Source organism: Equus quagga, chromosome 6, assembly GCF_021613505.1.
Source record: "Equus quagga isolate Etosha38 chromosome 6, UCLA_HA_Equagga_1.0, whole genome shotgun sequence".
Lineage (NCBI taxonomy): Eukaryota > Metazoa > Chordata > Mammalia > Perissodactyla > Equidae > Equus > Equus quagga.
In genome coordinates this window covers 115726161-115749237 of record NC_060272.1, presented here as the reverse complement: position 1 = coordinate 115749237, position 23077 = coordinate 115726161, and the positions used below count along the sequence as shown (strand labels likewise).

Below are 23077 nucleotides of genomic sequence, written 5' to 3'. Positions count from 1 at the left end.
TAGCAGCCCGCAATAGCTGATTCTTAGGTCAACTGCCATGATGTCTTATTTGCTTTACTGAGAAATAGGCTATGGGGTTAAGGATTAAGGACAAGTAGCTTGGAAAAAAAAAAGTTTTTCTTATTTGCCTGCTCTGTCTTGGTGTGTTCTAGCTTCATTTCAGTGGAAAGACATGAAGGCTTTGCACATTAACTATGTGCAGTCCAGGCATCTTAGGATGGAACCGACTGCCGACCAGTTCATGGTGTACGTCACAGACGGGAAGCAACGGTCTTTGGAGACAACATTTTATGTCATAATCAACCCCACAAATGATGAAGCTCCTGACTTTGTAGTGCAGAATTTTACTGTAAGAAAGATATCAAAATTTTCATGTCTCTCGTCATTTTTTGATGTTTATTTTTGCCTACTCCATTTGCACTTAGTCCACCTAGCACTGGCCCAGGTGCACTTAACACATTAAGTTAACGAGGAGTGGGGAGGGCAGTAACCTATGTCATGTAATGCAATCACTTGAAAAATATTAATCTAGTGATGATGATTGTAATGATAGTAATAATTGCCAACATATAGCAAACACGTGGATGCAACTGTAGTTGTCTATATAAATAGGATAAGTACTCATTAGGTTGTAGGTACTATTCCAAACCCTTCACATGTATTCATATTGAATCCTCACAATGGGCTTTTAGGGTGATGGTATTATTATTGCTGTTTAGTAACTGAAAAAATCAGGCATAAAGAGGTTAACTTAGTGGCCCAAGATCACAGAGATTAGAACTAAATGGTGCAGAGGGAGTGGCTCATAGGAGATTTGTACCCAGGCCATCTGATCCAAGAGCATGCCTTCTCAACCAATGCTATGATGGCAAGGACTCTTAATTCACAAATTACAAACATCTTTTTTATATAGCTATTTATAAACATACATGAAATGAAAAAAATACAGTTGGGACTATTCTTTTTATGCAGTTTTAAAAATCTTTTCCTATAGTAACATTTCTTAGTTTTATTTAAAAATTCAGATATATAGTTAAAATGGCTCATAATATCACCTCTCAGATAATACCTATCTCTAAAAAAATAATAAATGTATGTGGTTAAACGGTCAGAATGTTGAGAAAAACACACAATGAAATATGAAATTCTTTCTGTTCAACATCCCCATCCATAGTCCCTCCCCATTAATTGAGTTTTTAGCAATTAATTCCACAAAAATAATTTGAGCACATGCCAATGAGGTGTATGTGTTTATGTGATTTCTCTGTATCTTTTTACTTACAAATCAGAGATCATATTATGTCCACTACTCTCTACTTTATTTTTTTAAAAACCTTAATTATGCATATTGGAAATCTTTTCCTATCAGTATATAATTCTTTTTAAACAATTCTATTTTTTATATATGATTATTTAATGGATTATTTATTAAATGGATGAACACAGACTTTGGAGGAAGAGGGATGTGGGTGTTGCTGTTTACTAGCTGTAGGGTCCCAGGTAAGTTATTTCTCTTTACACTTTTGTTTCCTCATCGGCAAAATGTGTATCAAATCTTCCTTCACGGGTACTGTGGTGATCAAGATGGGCAGGCACATGGTGGAGCCTTAATAACTAGGCACCATTTCTATCATTTTTGTTGTGTGTTGTCTTTTTGCTGACATTGACCAAAGCAAATATTATCTATGTTGAAACCATCATCTTGCCTTATTTTACGCTAAAAATCACCAAACTCTAAATGCAAAAGTCTTCATTTCATTTGAATTTCCTACGGAATCTTCATGATATATGGGAGCCACCTCAAGACAAGATTAAAAGCCAGCTCTGCTTTTCCTCTTCTGTTGGCACATGGGTTTCTCTGGAGAGCAGTTCAGTAATTATGAGAGAGAAAAAACATCTACAAATGATTCCTTCTATACCTACCTCTGTTGCCTTGTCTCTGTCTAGGGTTGGGGTTTCTGAAATAATTAGGCCTCTGGGAAATTGTCCCTTGCTTGTCTCTGGAAGTAATCATGCTTTTTATCTGTGCGTTCCTTGGAGAAGCTGTTGAAGAGAAACAAATATGGAGACCCACGTGTTATTAACACAGCTGATATAAAGCTTCAAGTGATTTTTAAAAATAGTTATATTTGTCTCGCTTTCTTGTGAAAAAGTGTATGTATTTTGTATATAGTCTTCCGTCAAGTTGTGCTGTGACTTGCAAAAAAATTGAGGTTTTAAAGTTATTATAATCCATTTCAAGCCTGTCTACTAGTGGGTTTCTGCATTTCATGTGTATCTATCTAAACTTTTTATTTGTAATCTCAATAAACAGTTAAATGTGCAAAAAAGAATACCACATTTTTTCAATAAAATTTCTCATTTTGTGAATTAATTTACCATTTGATAAATGAGAAATGTCGCCATGCAGTGAGTCCAGGAGTCCCAAGCTCTCTGAAGAAGGATAATTAGAACATATTTTTAGGTTGCTCTATTAAAATTCTTGGAGAAAAAGGCAAGTTACCATCAAAGATGATTTCATAATTGTATCATTGTGCATTAAATTATGATGCCATCTTAGTCCTTAATAAGTAGGGTCAGATAAAAGAAAACAAGCAAGGGCCGGCCCTGTGGCCGAGTGGTTAAGTTTGCAAGCTCTGCTTTGGTGGCCCAGGGTTTTGCTGGTTTGGATCCTGGGTGCAGACATGGCACCGCTCATCAAGCCATGCTGAGGCAGCATCCCACATAGCACAGCCAGAAGGACCTACAACTTGAATATACAGCTATGTACTGGGGGGCTTTGGGGAGAAGGAGAAGAAGAAAAAAAAGATTGGCAACAGATGTTAGCTCAGGTGCCAATAACAAAAAAGAAAGAAAGAGAACCTGCATCATTTTAGCCCAAGTATCATATATGGCAGATGATTCTTCTTTATGCAATTCAGTGAAGAATGATTGCAGGAAGGCTCTCTCAATAAGAGAGGCTGAAGAGAAAGGGCATTTTCACAAACCTAAGCCATATGTATCCTTTGAGGCTAAAATGCCCACTCGGCCATGAAGATATCCTTGGTCTCCTCCACCCTTTTACACTTCTTGTTCATCCATATTTAGTAACACTAGACATTTTCTTCCTTGCATTATAATCACTGATGGACAGGCCTTTCCAATTCCATCTAATTTTGATTTTTTAGAATATTTGTATTCCCCACAGCACGTAGCACAATGACATTGCAGATTCCCAGTAAAGCATGTGTTAAATTTATACACTCATTATTTAGATCTTGCTATATTTCAAAATAGGAATCAGAAATATTTCTTTGTTCTCTTTATCCTCACTATGAGAAAAAGAAGATCAAGACAGCTAAGTACCACGTCAAGTTCTAAATGACTAGATCCTACATGAAATGAAAAACATCAGTTCTATTTGTGTTTAAGGGATTATGAAACCTGAAGTGAGGAGTAGGGGAAAGTAGAGAAGTGAGGGGAAAGTAGTTCAGGAAAATTAGAAATGTGAGAATTAGGGAGAGATAAGGACCCCGAATTAAAATATACGCTATGATGCATCCATGCATCCTTCTCAATTGTTGTTGGCTGCAATTGAAATACAGAAGTTTTTACTACAATGATAAAAATTAAAAACCTCAAATACCTCCAGTGTGTATAGCAGAGATTTGTGCCATTTCTAAAACAGAAACATAAGAACTGTTACAGCAATGAGGTCCAGGGGGTTCAAATTACAAATTGGGATCTGAAGGTGAAGATTCTAGACTGAAGTTTACAACCGAACTTCTCTATGACTTCCAGAAAGCAAGCATCCTTTTGGTTGCTATTTCTCCTGACCTTTGAATTATAAACAATATGTGTCTATTGAAAATTGTATGTCCTTTGTCCTTCATGGAAATGAATAAAGTGCTTTGAAATCTTCAGAAAAAAATGTGAAGGAGATTAATAGATTTGTTCTTTTCTTCTAAGCTCATGGTAAACCAGCAATTTCTTTTTAGGACTCATTATACACAAATCTCACGGGGAATTAGAAATAGGGTATCTTAAAATTATTTCTTTAGAACGATTTGCTGAAAGAAAGACAAGTTTTATTTTGCACGTGGCTGACTTTTTGGGCTTGTTTTTGTTTAGGTGTGTGAGGGTCAGATGAAAGAGCTGGATTCTTCCATCATCAGTGCTGCTGACCTGGACATCCCCAAGGACCCTTTGCTGTTCAGCATCACTCATAAACCACGTCATGGCTTCCTCATCAACGGGGTGTTTAGCAAAGACTTTCCTCGGTCTAAGCAGCCAGCCAACCTTGACCAGAAGCATGAACTTGTTCACAACTTTTCCATGGAACTTCTCCAGAATGGTACGTCATGTTCCACTTCTATTCATTTGTTATTGTTGACTTACTAATTTAACCCGGAAAAGATGAGAATAAGAAATCACAGAAACAGGGAGTGAAGAAATAGCACTCATCTACTTTATTCACTTATCCCTCAAGGTTTTCTCTGGGCTCTGGATTAATGTAGGGTGTGAAGCCACAGCTAGAGATGGTGGGTAATTGAAAAGGAAATAATATATTTTCTTTCACTTTTAGAGTATCAATAAAAATAGTATTTGTGATTTTTGGTATTTTAGCTCAAGCTTTTAATGTCATAATAAAAAATTCCTTTTTGAAACTATTGAGATCAAGGAACTAAATTGGAAGAGATTTGTCTGCCAAAATTTCCACACTTGAAACAAATATAGAACCACATATAATAACTCATTATTCTCTGGGAGGAGATAATTTGCTCTTTAAGGAAATGACACATTGGAATAACAGCCTGAATTATTTTTTTAATTACTCTTTTAAAAAAATTGATCGTATCCCGTTTTCTACATATAAAAAATACTTTTAAAAATTTGAGAAAAGTGTGCAGTTCTAGGATCTGGAATCACTGTCTACTCTCTCTCCTTCTTGCCTTCACACGTTCTGTTTCCCCAGCTGGGGGCGGGGGGGGGGGGGGGGGGGCGCGGGGGACGGCTTTTCCCCTCCTCTCTGGGCAAGCCCTACCTTGCCTTCAAAGCCAGTTACTGTTGACCTTCCCCTGGGAGCCCACCCAGACCTCCAACTCATTCCTTCTCTGTGCTTGCTTCATTTTAGAACTTGTTCAACATTTTTCCTTTTGTCTTTTAATTATTCCTTTCTCCAACTAGAGTGTAAGCTCTCTGCCCCAAAGGTTACTTTGCAATAGCTACACAATGTCATCTCACATCTGAATTTGAAAAGCTAATTCATGTTTTTATCAGCTTTTATCAATTGTAAAGAAATAAATTCTTGAACTTAAATGATATTATCAAATCAATAACCGTGTGTAGCAAATAGTACAATATATTACAAAGATTTTTTTTCAAATTTAAGACAAAGGAAAAAGGAATAGCAATTCAAATTCTATCCTCAAAAAAGTCAGTTTTTTAAAACTAACATTCATTGGTTACTATTAGGTTAATAACCAACGCATGCATATTGTGTAAAGTTGGACTATACAGTCGTTTTGAAGAAAAAATTAAAATTGTTCTCATAAATTAATATTTTGGTTAAAATTTAGTGACATTCTCAGAGATTAGGTTTTCACCTTGATTTTATTTTTGGTTCATTTATGGCTACTTTTTTTTTTAAACTTTAGTATATTCTCACACTTGCCCCTCACACAAATATACAGAATTTATAAAACTGCTACCACATTATGTAATCTGTTTTTTCTTATCAATTATTATAAGCATCTTCTCACTTTTTAAATATTAGTTGAAAACATGGTTTGTGATAACTACAGTGTTTCATTGTATGGATATGCTGTGCTGTAATTTTATACGACTATCTCTTTTCATTTCTTGATCTTACAAGTTATATGTCAATAAATGTATTTTACATATATTTATGTAACAAATCAGTGCACATCTCTTACTATTTCTTTTGCATAAATTTTTATAATGAAATTACTTCATGAAAAGTGAGCATTTATAATACTTTTAGGAACAAATTGCCATTGCCACCATGTACATAAGCATGCCTATTTTCCTAATCAATAATGGGTATTATTTTCAGAAATCCTCAAAAATTCAGTGGTCAATAATAGTAGCTCCTTGTTATCTTGATTTGAAATTTTTCGATTATGACTGAGATTGAACATACTTTCATGTTTATCGATCATATGTTTCACCTTTTGTGAGTTGCCTGATAATATGCTTAGTCCAATTTTCCATTGATTCATATTTCTGTATAAGAGATCATTAAATATTGATGTTTTATGTTTTTGTCACGTTACAAACAAGGTTTTTCATATTTTATATGCCTTTTAATTCACTTTTTTTTTAAAGATTTTATTTTTTCCTTTTTCTCCCCAAAGCCCCCCAGTACATAGTTGTATATTCTTTGTTGTGGGTCCTTCTAGTTGTGGCATGTGGGACGCTGCCTCAGCGTGGTTTGATGAGCAGTGTCATGTCCGCGCCCAGGATTCAAACCAACGAAACACTGGGCCGCGTGCAGCGGAGCGCGGGAACTTTAACTGCTCGGCCACGGGGCCAGCCCCTTAATTCACATTTTTAAGTACATAATTTGAAAATCATGAGTAGTAAAATTTATTGTTATTTTTCTTTACACTTTTTTCTTTTGTTTTTATGTTTAGCAAGGACTTCTAAATATAGAAATAAGATATTTACTTGTATTTTCTTCTAAATCTTTTTAAACAGGCTTGTTGAGAAATAATTCACATGCCGTAATATTCACTCATATGATAAAGTGTACAGTTCAGTGATTTTTAGCATATTCATGACCATAGTCAATTTCCATCCCCCCAAAATGCAAATACCATATCCATTAGCAGTCATCCTCATCTCTCCCTTCACCCAACCCCTGGCAACCACTAACCTACTTTTTGTCCTATAGATTTGCCTATTCTGGACATTTCATACAAATGGAATCTGGGATCTTTTGTAACTGGTTCCCTTTATTTAGCATAATGTTTTCAAGACTCATCCCCATTGTAGCATGAGTCAGTACTCCATTCCTTTTTATTGCCCAATAATATTCCATTGTGCAGACATACTACATTTTATTTATTCATTCATCAATTGATGGACATTTGAGTCACTTCCACTTTTTGACTATTATTAATAGTGCTGCTGTGGACATTTATGTACAAGTTTTTGTGTGGGTACACGTTTTCATTTCTCTTGGGTTTGTATCTAGGAGTGGAATTGCTGGGTCATATGATAACTCTATGTTTAACATTTTGAGGAACTCCCAAACTTTTTTCCAAAGTAGCCACAACATTTTATGTTCCTACCAGCAATGTATGAGAGTTCCCTAACAACTAATGATGTTGAGCTTCTTTTCAGGGGTTTATTGACTATTTATACATCTTCTTATATCTTCTTTGGAAAAATGTCTACTCCAATCCTTTGCCCATTTTGTAATTGGGTTATTTGTCTTATTATTGTATTGTAAGAGTTCTTAATTATAGTCTGGATACTAGACCCTCCCTTATCAGATATATGATTTGCAAATATTTTCTCCAGTTCTGTGGGTTGTTGTTTTGCTCCCTTGGTGATATCATTTGTAGCACAAAAACTTTGAATTTTGATGAAGCCCAACTTATCTATGTTTTTGTTTTGTTTTGTTTTGGTTACTTGTGGTTCTGGTGTCTTATCTAAGAAACCATTGTTTAACCCGAAGTCATGAAGATTTATGCCTATGTTTTCTTCTAGCAGTTTTGTAATTTCTAGTTTTCTAGTTTTTCTAGTTTCTTACATTTTGGTCTATGATCCATTTTGAGTTAATTTTTTCTATATAGTGTGAGGTAGGGATCCAATTTCATTCTTCTGCCTGTGGATATCCAGTTGTTCCAGCACTGTTTATTGAAAAGACTGCTCTGTCCCCATTGAATGGTCTTGGCACCCTTAATGAAAATCAATTGATCATAAATGTATGTATTCATTTCTAGATTTTCTTCTATTAGATTAATCTATACGTCTATTCTATGACAGTACCATATCATCTTGATTACTGTAGATTTGTAGTAAGTTTTGAAAATGGGAAAATAGAGTCCTCTGACTTTGCTATTCTTTTTAAAGACTGTTTTGGATATTCTGGGTCTCTTGCATTTCCATATGAATGTTAGGTAGGTTTTTTAAAATTAATTTTATATTTAAGTTTTGATTCACCTAGAGTTTATTTTGGTTACTGGCTTGAGTTAAGGATATAACTGTAATCTTCCCCAAGTAATGAACTAATTTTCTGTTTCATTTCCACGCTTTGACACCATTGTTCTTATACAGTTTATTAAATAATATATCCTTCTTCACTGATTTTTAACTAAGACCCTTATTAAATTGTTAAAGTATTTAAATAGGATTTTTTAATGAACTAAGAGGGCACTCTTACTTATAAAAACCATTTAATTTCACCCTATTGCCCTGGTTAATGAACTCTTACTGATACTAATGCCTTGGAAATTAAAACAGATTATCTGTAATGTGTTTTGGAATGGTTCCATCATAAGAAAGATTTACTTTCTCTCTTTTTTTCCATTTTTCCAGGAATGAGGTTGATATATGTGCATGATGACTCAGAGAGCCTTGCTGATGACTTTACAATCCAGTTGTCTGATGGGAAACATAAGATACTTAAAACCATTTTGGTAGAGGTCATCCCAGTTAATGATGAGAAACCAATGCTGAGCAAGTAAGCTACCTAAAGAGTCTCTTTCAAATTCTCTATAAAATTCTGAGGTCTGGAATACTAGGTGCAAATATAGTGTGTGTCCCCTGGAGAGAAACAAGCCTTGATAGTGCCTGTCTATCATGACTTATCACCTACTCATGCACCTAGAACCTTTAGTGCAAATGTTAGTTAATGTAACCTGTCAACAATTGTCAAATTAGCCCCTTAATTATTTGGTTTTCCTCTAGAAGTTCAATTTAGTCATGAATAATTAAGAATGACTGAACATAGAGTATGGAATGAACAGTCTACTAGGTATTTAAACACATGTACACACACACACACACACACACACACACGCACACACACACCCCAAAGTGCAGTTAATATATAGATTAAATCAAAGTATGATAATATTCACTGCAGACAGTCCTCACTGTGGATTTGGTTGAACCTTTAACTAAGAGTGGCTGAGGGAAATACATCAGTGCCACTTCTTTCATCATCTGGGTACTCCATTGTCCACCAGTCCTCTGCTATGTTCTGTATAGATCAATGCTCCTTGTCAACTCCTTGTCAAAAGGATCACGTTTAAGACATTCTGAGCTGATATTAACTGCAGACTTTCTCTGTATCTCCCTCTGTAGCTGATCAGAGTTTGATCATAGAGTATAGTCTTCATCAATTATATTTCTATAGCTCCAGCCATTTCTCTTATTATTGGCAAATGTACAGAACTGTACAAAATTAGAACTTTAGGAAGCCCAACTCTTCTCTAGTGTTGGGTATAGAAAAGTGTCTGCTATTATGGGAAATGCTGGTGATAGTTTTTTGGAGGATTGCCTCGACATCAGTTTGACTAAGAATATTCAACAAAAATTTCTCTTTCCTTCTTCCCTAACTGCGATGTACACATAAGTATGACCTTGATTTATAAAAGTGAAAATATGAAGGATATCGCAGTATTATGAAACCTCCTTTCTGATGAACTCACTTTATCTGGTGTTTATTACATGCTTACTATACGACCCACACTATATGGGATTCTTTCACATATATTGGTTCCTTAAATCTTCACTAAAATTGTGAGAAGTAAGTATTATCTTCACGGAGAAAACTGAGACCAGAGAGGTAAAATAACTTACGCAAGACACTCACTCAACTCTGACTTATTGTTTCTTGCCGTGTTATTGCTATTTAACATCCTGGGATATCTTCATGTACAGAATCATAAAGTCTCCTTCAACTCTTCTTGAAAATCCCTCCTTTTTCTTTCTTTTCTTCTTTCCTTCTCTCCTGTAGAGAGGTAGTTATATTTCCCCTTCTTTCCCTTCCATATGTGTCCTTGGGTTTATCACCTCTTGCCTCTTCCCAGAGCATACTCCATTATTTTTTACCTCTTGTGTCTTCAAGCTTTCCCTTTTCATTCCTTCTGCTAACAACACATAAGGATGTTGTTAGTGGTTAAGAGAGCAAATTCCTGAGTCAGACTGCCTTGGTTCAGCCACTTCCCGGTGGTGTGACCTAGAATGTGTTACTTAACCTCTCTCTACCTCCTTGTCAATCTCTTTGTAAATAGGGATAAGAATGGTATTCTCTTCATAGGGAGGTTGCAATAAACTAAGTGAATTAAAATATGTAAATGAATTAAAATATGTAAAAGACTTGAAAGACTGGCTTGTACATAGTAAGTGCTCATAAGTGTCAGTTATTATCATTATTGCAAGCAGGTATCTTCATTCTAAAACTACAAAGATGACTCAGTCTCTCATTTCACTGCCAAACTATTTGGAGAAGTAGCTTGTACTTGCTTCCTCCATTTCTGCCCACTGTCTCCAGCCCCCAGCACTTTATTAAAGGTGCTCCCTCAAAAGTTACCCTTGGCTTTCTCACCAAATCTAATGTCTCTTCTTATCTTGCTGGACCCTATTACAGTGTTTGAAACCATTTCTTTGATATGCCTTTTAAATGCTGTAGTAGATGCTTTTGGTTCCCCAGGTGACATCCCCTCAGCTCACCTCTGATTGTGGTTGTGGTGGAACATTCGATGCACACTGTCAGTGCCCCACCTTAAGTGCCCACAGTACTCCACTTTTCTCCCCCAGGGCTTTCTTTGAAGCAGCAGTGGCTCTTCAGCCCATGTCCAGGCACAGCAGGAAACACCCTGACAGCAGCCTTCAACTTATGGGAGCTAGTTAGTTAGATAAATGTCCCCGCCTCCCATTCTTCAGGAGCACAATTTGAGGCATATTCTATACACGGTTCTTCAAAGGCTGTCCAGTAGGATTGAGCCTCATCACAGTAAAAACACCCTTTGCTGCCTTTTCCTCCTTCTCTCTCTCATTCCTCACTCCATCTCTTCTGTGCCTAAAATCACTTCCCAAATAAATTACCTGCTCCAAATTTCTTGTCCCAGGCTCCCTTTAAAGGTAACCCAGACTGTGACATACTTTCTTCTTTCAGCTTCTCTGACATTTAATTCGGACACTTCTTCCTCCCAAACTCCTTATCTTCTTCATCATATTGACTTCCTGACTTGATTAATCTGCTTCTATTAATGGCATCACTAATCTCCACAAGCCCCCAACCAACTGATTCATTAGCTTTCTAGAATAGTGGGATTAATATTCTCCAGTCAAGAGGTGGGCAAAAGTCACCTCCTACTGCCAGGGAAGATGTCAGTCCTGAGTAACAAGAAACTCACCAAGTAAAAGAGGTTAGAACTGATGTGTTTGGGCTTTGCCTTCTCAGCAGAGGAGTGGAAGATTGTTTAGAGTGATGCCAATTGATGCTACTCAGATGTCTTATCTGAATCCCAAAGAGACATCCCAGTTTTTCTCGGGAACAAAGCTTTAAGTTGGACAGAGCCCATGTGTGATGACCAAAACTGAGAGCTAGAAACACAGGTGGAAAGACACCCCTTCTGTACTTTGGTGAGACCAGGGAAAATGGCCATATTGGCTGTGAAAGCAGCCCCACTATAGAGGACCTACGAAAACCACAGCAGCAGCATCTATGGTAGAAACAGCAGCTGCTCGCTGTCCCAGCCCTCTCTTTAAGATGTCGGGCGCTGACCAGGCAGCCACAGCTCTTGAAGACGATGAATTACTCTGAAGAGGACACTAGCGACCCAGAACATTACCAGAGAGAGGGAGAGTAATATAGAGGGCCACAGATTACCTAAACATCACCAGACTCGTAATGCTATATCATAAAGGGTACCAGAACAGTTGTGGATGACTCATTTAATCTCTTTAACTAAGTTTATGTCTGTAAAATTAGAATCATAATACCTAGCCCACTTACTTCATGGAGGTGGTGTTGTATCAAATGAAATATTGGAAACAAAATCATTTTATAAAATAAGTTATAACATAAAATTGTAAACTTCTATACATGTGAACAATTAGAAGTATATACTTACCTCATACTATATTCGTTGTTGCTGACCAATTGTCTTTCAGGACTTTTACATGTAAAGTAAAACGAGAGCCTATTTCATGAGTCTGAGTCATCATTTTCAATACTTTGGATATTGAATGTCATTCCCTAATTGTTGAAGATTGGGAACTGTAATAGTCGTTACGAATGTCCCCTGTTAAAGCAATGTCTTCTATTTCTGTATCAACCCTGACATCTTCCTTTTCACAGGAAGGCTGAAATTGTAATGAACATGGGTGAAACTCGTGTTATTCCTAGTGCTGTGCTTTCAGCCATAGATGGAGACTCACCCAGGGAGAAGATTTACTATTTATTTGAAAGGCTTCCCCAAAATGGGCAACTCCAGCTTAAGGTTAGTGGTCTTTTTACTTTTATTTTTCAAAATGAATGTTAGATATAAATTTTCTCAATGCACAGATCTCTATGACTGAGTTTATTCTCTAATAGCCATATTTTGTCCAGAAGTAGACAATTTACTTTTCCTAGTTTGGGGTGAACTTACACTGCAGTCCTGCACCGCATGATTACATTTCGGTCAACAACAGACCACATAGACAATGTTGGTCCCAAAGGTTAGTACCATATAGCCTAGGTGTATGGTAGGCTATACCATCTAGGTGTGTGTAAGTACTGTAACAGAGGAAGAAATTTTCCTCTACCCTTCTAGGTTCTTCCGGCTGGTCTAAGAATTAAATTGACATGAGGCAGATTAACAAGAAGAAAACAGACAAAGTTTACTAACATGTATACATGGGAGACATCCAGGAAAACTGAATAACTCACCAAAATGACTAAAGTCCTCATCTTAAATACCATCCTCAACTAAAGACAAAAAATGTTGGGTGTGGGGAGAGTCAGGGACTTCAAAGGGACGGAAGGCAATTTGCAGGGAGGTGAAAAGGAGCAAACCTTTGGAAAACAAGTATTTGTTTGCTCACAGAGAAACAGAACAAAAGCCAACAAATAGGCTTTTCTAGACCTGTCTACCGCTTAGTTCATGTTACGCTAAGGTAGTATCTCACTTGCTGAGACAGATTTTTTTATCTGAATTCTTTTAGGCAGTTAGGCAGGAGGTCACAGGAAAAACTTTCTGAGTCTTTTGTGTCTAAAAGAATAATCAGCCTAAAATAATGCTTATGTTAAAAGACCCCTTTTGGAGCAGCAAATTTTGTTGCCCTTCAGTACACTCTATAATGTTCACACAATGATGAAATTGCCTAGCAATGCATATCTTAGAACATATCCCCATGGTTAAGTGACTAAATTCAGGGTAAATCCAATCAATATTAAGGCTCTTCATTTCTCCCTCCCTCCTGGGATTACACCGAGATTTGGGAGGAAGGAGTTACTGTGTTAAAGCAAGTTGCCTAGTTTCTGATGAGAATCAGGCATCTTTTGAGATATCTTTACTCCCACTAAATTTTAAAATTTTTAAAAACAGACTTATTTTTCAGAGCATTTGTGGGTATCCACGAACTGATTATAAAGTTTATATGGAGAGGCAAAATACCCAGAATAGCCAACACAATATTGAAGGAGAACAAAGTTGAAGGACTGACACTACCTGACTTCGAGACTTTCTATAAAGCTACAGTAATCCAGACAGTGTGGGTTTGGTGAAAGAATAGACAAATAGATCAATGGAACAGAATAGAGAGCCCAGAAACAGACCCATACAAATATAGTCAACCGATCTTTGACAAGGAGCAGAGGCGGTACAATGCAGAAAAGATAGTCTCTTATCAAATGGTGCTCACCAGTCTGATTCAGATTGTTGCATGACACCCAAGGATTAGCCCAACACAAATTTGAGAGCAGTCACTTGAGAAGGTCACTTGAGTAATCCATCAAAATGTTTATTTGAATGGCGGATTAAGGCTAGCAACAACAACCACCAGCCAGTCCCAATGTGATTATTTGACTGAATGCTTCACTTCTAATATAATGTAGACACTGTCCTAGAAAAGCAGCAAGGATTCATTCTGTGTGGAACAGCTTGATTGTCTTAGAATGTAGGCACCGTAGAGAATCAGAGTGAAGAGCAATCACTGATTTAAATTGAGGTACAGCTGTGTCCGTATTTCATTTCAAAGAGTAATGAAGCAGAAATGCAGTGAGAGCTCACGCATTTGGGTGGCATGGGAACTGAAGTGTTTTGGATATGTGAAAATCCAGATGGGTTCAGCTTCCCAAGATGGCACCACAAAGTTCTCTCCCAGCTCCCTAGGGGTTCTCTGAGTCTTCCAAGACCAGGGACCAGGACTGCAGGCCTCCTGGACTTTCTCAAGGCTTCTCATTTTCTTGTTGACTCTTTGTAGTTTTTCGCACCTTGAGTCTGACTCTTATTTTCTTCCTCTTTTGGGGCTTGCAAATGATTTTGTCGAGTCAAAGCTCACATTTGGGAGTGAAAATGAGGAATTAGATGGAGACTAGAGAGAGCAAAAGATATCTTCTTCTGTATTTACTTTCCGGGAAAAGACTGCAAAGGAAAAAAGTTAAGTAGAATTGCAGGCTGTCCAGTTTAAAACCCGAAAGAGAATCTTTTAAAAATTAAATTTGCAAATAGACCTTATGATGGGAACAATGAGCTTAATTATTACAATGTAATTAACTTTCACCCAGTGAGCACAGGGCAGAACACATGCGTGTACCAACATCAGATGGGCAAAAATATTAAAGAGGAGGAAACCGGGTGAAATAGAACGACGAAAAGGGAGATGGTAACACAGTGAGGGGAGAGGAGGACAAAACATTTTTGCCAGGAACTGAAGTCTGTGGAATCATGTTTCAAGGGAAATAAAAAATGAATGATTTAAACTTCTGTTTTAGTCTCTTAAGCCAGACAGGAAAAGCACAAGATAATATCATATTGTAAATTTTTTAAGATGACATTTTTCTTAAGTTATGCCAAATGACTTTTACAAGCTATTCCTAGGGAAAGCTGTGAATCTTAAGAGAATAACAATAGAATTATGAATCAGATACAGATTTATTATATTTTATAGTACTACCAGTTGTCAGTTCCTCTCCATCATAAGAACCTCTTTTAATTGAAAATGCCACAATTTCTGCCCTGAGTTCTGTATAGAATATATGCTTAACTAATGTTAGCTTGTTTTTAGAAGATTCTGATAAAAAATAATCTATGATGTGGAGCTGGCCCAGTGGCGTAGCGGTTAAGTTTGCTCGCTCTGCATTGGCGGCCCAGGTTCACAGGTTTGGATCCCAGGCGCAGACCAATACCACTCATGAAGCCATGCTGTTGTGGCTTCCTACATACACAATAGAGGTAGATGGGCACAGATGTTAGCTCAGGGCCACTCTTTCTCAAGCAAAAAAAGAGGAAGATTGGCAATAGGTGTTAGCTCAGGGCCAATCTTCCTCATCAACCTCCTCCCCCCCCAAAAAACCCTATGATATTTGCAGTTATGTTCTTTGCTGACTCAGGGTATAAATGTAGGGAGTGATAGGGATCTTGATAATTTTCTTTGGGCTTTAGTTAGGCTGGAAAATGTATGGAGAATAAATACATTCATTCTATTTTTATTTTATCTACTTCCCATAAGCCCCGTGACAAACATGTTTGAAAAAATTAGGTTTGATTAGTTGTACAACGATATGAAAGAAAAAAAAGAAACCTCCAAATGAAACACATTTAATTTTTAAAGAATCAATTCCAACAGCTCGATTACACACCTGCTCTCATTAATTGGAATATTTAATCAGCTATGATTGCTTATGATAAATACTTTGGAATAGCACTGCTGTTGAATTGCTACATGACTGTCAAACCTCCTTTGGTTGAAGCTAGCTTTTTTTCCCACCCAAGGTCTTATCTTGTTTCAATCTATTTCTTTGAAAGGAAAAAATAAGGTAAAATGGCAAAAAAATCGAATCTGGAGTTCCCCTAAAATATCATTTATATTGGAAGTTTTCAGGTGATATGGAAAATATCCACTAACACAGCATAGGGAGAAAAATCCAAACCATGGGCAGCTGACTAATTCTGGTGCCTTTCAGATAGGGAGGGACTGGGTCCCGCTCTACCCTGGCCTGAACTGCACTCAGGAAGAAGTGGACCTGAACTTGCTGAGATACACACACACTGGGGCAGTGGCTTCCCAGAGCCAGGACAGCTTCACCTTCTCCCTCTGGGATGGCAACAACAGGTCACCTGCATTTGACTGTCACATCATCATCAACGATATGGGAAAAGGTAAAAGCATTTCTACCAAGATTTATTGGGATCAACTTTTATCACCAGAAGTGAGCTGGTGTAAGCATTCAGAGGTCAGCCTGCTTTCCTTCCTTCCTTTCTTCCTTCTTCCCATCCTTCCAGCCATCACTCCTTCCCTTCTTCCCTTCCATCATTTATGATCTGATCCTTTGCCTCCTCTCCTGCTTTGCCTGGGATCTATGAGGTTCACGAGACAGACCAATCCATTTGTTGTTTTCCGTCTTTCACAAAGCCTGTTGGAAACCCAGCCTCTCCCACCATATGGCTGCACAGGCTGCTTTAACTGTCAGGGTTTTTGCTTTATATAAAATTTTACCAAATCTATGTGATCACTCTAGTTTTATCTTTAAGAAGTGAATTATTACTTGATGATGGAGTTTCAAAAGAAGAATATTTCCAACACAATAATAACAAAGGAAATAAAAGCAAACACATTTTAAAATAAAAAAATAATAAAAAGGAGCTTTGTCATTGAAAAGCTTGGAATTGTTGCTCTTTTCACTTGGGAAGTGCCAATACATACTTTTTGGGGACAAGGGAGAACACTATAAGATAATAAGCTTCTCTTGAATTAGTTAAGCAGACATTTTCATAATAGGACACAGCAGCATATAAATCACGGAAGGTGGAGAGTGAAAAAAATCCTGAAAAGAAAGCTCAGCAAGGGAGAATCTAAGCCCTTGATGCCCAACTGTCACTACACCATACTTTTGCTTAGAGCTTATGTGAGGAGAGTAAGGATCATATCTCATTCATCTATAGAGTCCACTATCTATATATTCTCAGGACCAAATATAATCTTTCATCCTCGGTACATGCTTGATTAACTGAATGCTTCCTTTTTTCACCTTGGCTGCCAGGAAGCTTGAGCTAAATTAGATGCTTCAGTGTAGTAAAAATCTTACTTTGTGTGTGTGGTAAAGTTACAATTGTCCTGAATTTTTTAAAACAAATTTTAAGTCAGCTTGATTTATTTTGTGCTGTTTATTTGGGGCTGTATAATAATTTGCTTCTTTCTTGGTTATAAAAATGTGTTCCTTGGCTGCCCTGGTGACACAGCAGTTACGTTCGCATGTTCCGCTTCAGCAGCTCGGGGTTTGCTGGTTCAGATCCCGGGTGCAGACCTATGCAACGCTTGACAAGTCATGCTGTGGTAGGTGTCCCACATATAAAGTGGAGGAAGTTGGGCACGGATGTTAGCTCAGGGCCAGTCTTCCTCAGCAAAAAAAGAGGAGGATTGGCAGTGGATGTTAGCTCAGGGCTAATCTTCCTCAAAAAAAAATAATAATAATAAAATAAAGGCAGGCAGTCTAGCACCAGAAAAATGTGTGCCTGATGTCTAATAAGCAATGCAGATAACTGAGATGTTAGTGTACACGTTTATTTCTCTCTGCAAAAGTAGGGCTCTGCTCATCATATGTATATGTCTAGGCAAAATGTCATACAAGTAATATATCAGGGCAGACAACTAATGGATTAGGGCAGACTATCTTCTCGTTACCTTGGCACAGTGTGTTTCCTGGGGGGTGGAGGAGAGTTCTAGAAGTTCCATAAAGCCATCTGGGAATTCTTTCTTAGTAGAGGGTCCTTTATGTCTGGAGACCTTGAAGTCACTCCAGAAGTGAGATGTGGAGGAAAATGAGAGGATTTCATGGGCTGGGAGGTAGGGTACCTATATTCTGCACATCCTGGTGGCTGGATCACTGTCACATGCCACATTAAGGTCAGCTAAGCAATAGACACTCTAGCGATATGCCCTGGAAGAAAAGGAAATGAGGCTGGTCTTTGCTAACTCTGACATGTGATTATTTTCTAAAAGGATTTGTGACCACTTACATCAAGTAGATACACTAACCTATTAACATTTTCAGAAGTTCTAAATTTCTTCCCTTTGTTTCTTTTTACATCATGGTGTTTTATATGCGTACAGTGTTGTATCCTATTTTTCTTTTTACTTAGCTTGAGTTTTCTCAGGTTGTGGCATAACTTTATAAGCATAAATGTTCATCTCTAAATAAAACCACACTGAATTGCTAGACTCAGTCATATCCCTAATATCGAGCATTTGGACTCTTTTCATTTGGGAGTTATTGTAAATAACATTAGGCCTTCCAATTGTGTGGTGTCTTCTGATTTGCACAGTGGCTAAAATAATACGATCTTTGAGAGAAGTTTAGAAGGACGCCATCAAGAGTTGTCCCCCATCCCTACTATGCCATTACAGTGCTGAAAAACTGCAGTGAGGCAAAACCCGGACGCTCTTCCTCGCCCGGACCCATCTTCTGCTCCTGCTGAAACCACTTGTGGGTGATTTCTGTTTCCCCAGCCCTGTTCCTGCTCCTTACTTCTTTGATGTATTCATCTTGACTTCCTCTCAAGCATCGGAGGCTCAGGTTTTGATGCTCATTGATTCTACGTTGCACTTAAGTTGCATAGCATTTTGGGTTGAAAGCATAGTACACCAAAAGGCCAAATTTATCATCTAAAACAGAGTTTCCCAATCTTGACACTGTTGACATTTTGGGGTGGGTAATTCTGTGTTGCAGAGAACTTTCTGGTGCATTGTAGGATGTTTAGTAACATCTCTGGCCTCTATCACTAGATGCTAGCAGAGACTCCCAGTTATGACCACCAAAAATGTCTCCAGGCATTGCCAAATGTCCCCTGGGTAGGGGGGCAAAGTCACCCCTCATTGAGAACCACTGGTCTAAAGTTATACCTCCTTGATATTTTGTTTTCATTTTTTTATTTCTTCATGGGACTGAATATCTTTCCGAAATTTTATTGACTATTTGTGTTTTTAATTTAGAAATGGCTTGGTGAGCCAGCCCTGATGGCCTTGTGGTTAAAGTTTGCCGTGCTCCATTTCAGTGGCCTGAGTTCGTTTCCTGGTCGCAGAACCACACCACTCGTCTGTCAGCTGCCATGCTGTGGTGGCGGTTTACGTAGAACTAGAAAGATTTACAACTAGGATATACAACCATGTACTGGGACTTTGGGGAGAAAAAAAGAGGAAAATTGGCAACCTATGTTAGCTCAGGGCGAATCTTTCCCTGCGGCGGGGGGGGGGCAGGAAAAAAAAAGAAATGGCTTGGCGTTTACTTCACGCATATTTTCTTTTGGATATTCACCCTTTTCATGTTGATTTATAAGAACTCTCTATATATTAAAGAGAGGATGCCAAATAATATGGTGTTTGAGTTTGTGCTCTTGAGTCAGATGGGCTGAGTACAATTGCCAGCTCCAGCTTTTATTAACCATATAATCATTAACAAGCTGGTTAACATCTCTACACCTTAGCTTCCTCATTTATAATTGGGAGATATCATGATACCCCACCTCATAGCGTGGATGTGAAGATGTGAGAGCTCATAGCCCTGTGCCTGGCACAAAGTATAAGCTTTATATTTTAGTTATGATCAATTTTTTTATGAGTCTCAGGTGAGCAAAAGTGAATTATAATCCTTAGTTTGTGAAACACTGCATCATTAGTCCATGTGTGACCCATTTCCACTTGGCTCATCCAAAGCATTCTTTTTAAAATACATAATAAACACCTGTGCAACCCCCATGCGCTTCAAGGACTGGAATATTAACAATAACAAACATCTACTTGCACGCCCTTCCCATCCTCCAGACGGAATGACCAAACGAATGAATTTTGAGTTAATTTTCCGACTTTTGTTTATAGTTTTCTGGGACTTACAAATGGTAAGAAGCTACATCTGTGCTGTTGTGTGGAGCTGTTGTTCATTCATTTTGCTACTGTGCAAAGTTTGGTTGTATGAATAGAGCATGGTTTGTTTATACATTCACTTTCTGGAAAGGCATTTGGGTTGTCGCCAGTGTTTTCAATTACAAACAGTGCTGCGAGGACCATTCTGGCACATCTCTCCTGGGTGCAAGGGTACGTGTTTCTCCCCAGTACACAGCTGGAGTGGAACCACTGGGTCCAGGCATATGTGAATACTCAGCTCTTTACAAAATCATGCCAAATCGTGTACCAATTTATCCTCCTACCAGAATCCCATGCAAGAGCATCCTGATCTACATTCTCTTCCACATGTAGTATCATCAGACTTCTACATTTTTGCCAAAGGGCTGTGAGATGGCAACTTATTGTGGTCCTGATTTGTATCTCCATGATTATTAATAAGTTGAGCATCTTTTTGTATCTTTATTGGCCCTACATGTTTCCCCTTCTGTGTAATATCTGCTCATGTCTTTTGTCTAATTCTTTTTTTAATCATAGTTCTATAAACCTTTCTCAGTCATATTAGTTTTGATTTCTGCACAGTTTGGCTTTTGGTTTTTACCTTTACTTTGGACATTTTATTTTTTTTAATGTGATTCTTGACGACAACCTCTTCTGCCACGTAGGTGATATTGTCATCCTTGCAAGACCACTTGTGGTGTCTAAAGGTGACAGAGGTTGGTTGACGAGCGCCACTCTCCTTGCTGTGGACGGAGCGGACAAGCCTGAGGAACTGCTGTATGTCATTACCTCCCCACCGCGACATGGCCGGGTCGAATACGCCCGCCATCCCGGAGTCCCCATTACGAGCTTCAGCCAAATGGACATAGCAGGACGGACAGTCTGCTATGTCCACAACAGCAAGGCAGCTGTCTCCAGCGACACATTCAGGTGAGCCCCAAGGAAATTTTTCAGAAGCCCTTCCCATGATTAATGCTTGGAAGGACAAAAGAAGGGGAAAAAAATGAGTCCTTTTCCAGCTGTGGTGTAGCTACGTTGTTCTTCTACTGCCTAGATGTATGAAAGGTGAGGGTTCACGATTAAAATGACAGCGGCAAGGCAAGAAATTAGGGCTTGCTGTTTTAAAATAAACACATAAGCAGATCTAAATGCAAGCTGTTCCATGAGGAGAAGTGGGAAGACCTAAGGATCCCAGCTCGGGAGAGACATGGAAAAGTAATTTACCTCTTTTTCTGAGTATGTTTTTCTATCTGCGGAAAAGGTATTTATTAGTAAACATTTGGCATAAGCAGACACTGCCTTTTGACACAATGTGTTCCGGTAACTATATCATAAATCATGCTGTCATAAAGTGGATCATATTTCCCCTTAGAAACAATGTTATAATTGGGGCTGTGCACCTGTTCAAAGATTCTGTATCAAATAAATCATTAGAATGAATAACAATCTGGTGAAAAGGCAAAGATTCAACATTAATGAAAGTCGACGGTGATTTAAAATACTGAAATCTGTCTCCAGTCACATAAAGCAAGAGAAACTCTGGAGAATCTATCGTCTAGCAGTTCTCAAAGCTGGCTGAATGCAAGGTCCTTAAGAGGACACAGATCCCTGGGGCTGGGATGGGAACCAACAAATCTCGGACTAGCCTTCAGGGAACGGTGGTACATACCCGACTCTGAGTTTTACAAATTAAGGAGGAGGCCCTGAGAGCATGGGTTTATCGGCCATCCAAGCAGGCCTTCTGGATAGTTTTTACCAGAATACAACCTTCAAAAGAGCGCTATAAAATAACGGAAATGTAGCATATTCCCATATTATTCAGTGGTGCCCGTACACTATCAAGTGTACTGATACAGCTGTGTTCAAATGCCACTCTCGATCATACATTTTATTTATCTAAATTCAATATGCCTGTTATGATAAGCACTGCTTAAATATTAGTAAAGATGATTTTGCTTGCTTTTTTAGTATTTAGAGTGATGATTTGGATAGTTCAACTTTTAAACCAAAAAAAACATCCAGGGAAGTTTGAACTAATGTCTTCCTTTTTTCTTGACAAGTGTCCTTAACAAACAGCTAATCATTTGGGTGATCAATATCTTAATAACCGATTCAGTGCATAAGTGTTACTAGGCTTTGACTAAAACATGAGATGAGGGGATTCCTTCTCACCCTGGTTCTTTTGCTCCAGAAGTGGAATAGTGTAGTTGGTGGGGCACAGGCTTGGGTCAATTACTGCCTCCATTTCTCACTACACTGTGGCCTTCGTCTTGTCACACATCCTCTTGTGATCCTGTTTCCTGTTCTGTGAAAAGGAATGATGCTCATAGTACCTGCCTTACAGGGGTGTTGGGAGGTTCAAAGGAGCTTGTGCATGTAAAATACTTAAAACATTATGTGGCACATAGGAAGAATGAAATAAGTACTAGCTGCAATTATTACTACTACTATAGAGTTATTGTTGTTGTTATCATTACTTATTATATTCCTTCTTTGGCCCCCCTTTTCCCTCTGATCTTTACAATACCACGCGTAATCTTGAAGGAGGAAAGAAATTACAAACAAGAGCAATGATTGTTCTCCTTTCCCTGTTCACTAACAGAGGCTGGGTGCTTCTTGGTTTAATGCATGTATATGAGATTCTGGGGCTTTAATTTTGTACCCATTTCTAGACTTTCTTCCTCTTGTCCATTCCCACTTCCCCCAGTCAACACCCGCAGGAGAGTCTGCTGAAGACACTAATGACTGTATTGGAGAAACCAGTGACTCTGCTGGAGAAGCCAATGAATGAGCATGTAAAGACGTTCAGAAATGAAGGTTAGGTATCAATCAGATGGTAGTGATGAGCTGCGAATAGAAAGCAGCATCTCTGTATATGAGAATTGGTGATACTATAGAAGTTTCCTAATTCACATCCATATAGGGTCATGCTAGAGGCATTTTAGAAATCATTCATCCTAGAAATTTCCAAATTTCTAGATCCTCAAGAGAGTTCCCTGGGAGATTTATAAAA

General features: G+C 38.1%; 1 protein-coding gene across 3 annotated transcripts in view; it reads left to right on the top strand.

Moving 5' to 3' along the window:
• FREM1 (FRAS1 related extracellular matrix 1) overlaps window positions 1-23077 on the top strand; it is a 145797-nt gene that overhangs the window by 76675 nt on the left and 46045 nt on the right. For all 3 annotated transcript variants that reach the window (XM_046664862.1, XM_046664860.1, XM_046664861.1), the window contains 6 exons: window positions 153-349; window positions 4111-4333; window positions 8548-8692; window positions 12323-12464; window positions 16133-16328; window positions 20730-20994. In XM_046664862.1, coding sequence (XP_046520818.1) covers window positions 153-349; window positions 4111-4333; window positions 8548-8692; window positions 12323-12464; window positions 16133-16328; window positions 20730-20994 — 1168 coding nt within the window. The remainder of the gene's footprint in view (window positions 1-152; window positions 350-4110; window positions 4334-8547; window positions 8693-12322; window positions 12465-16132; window positions 16329-20729; window positions 20995-23077) is intronic.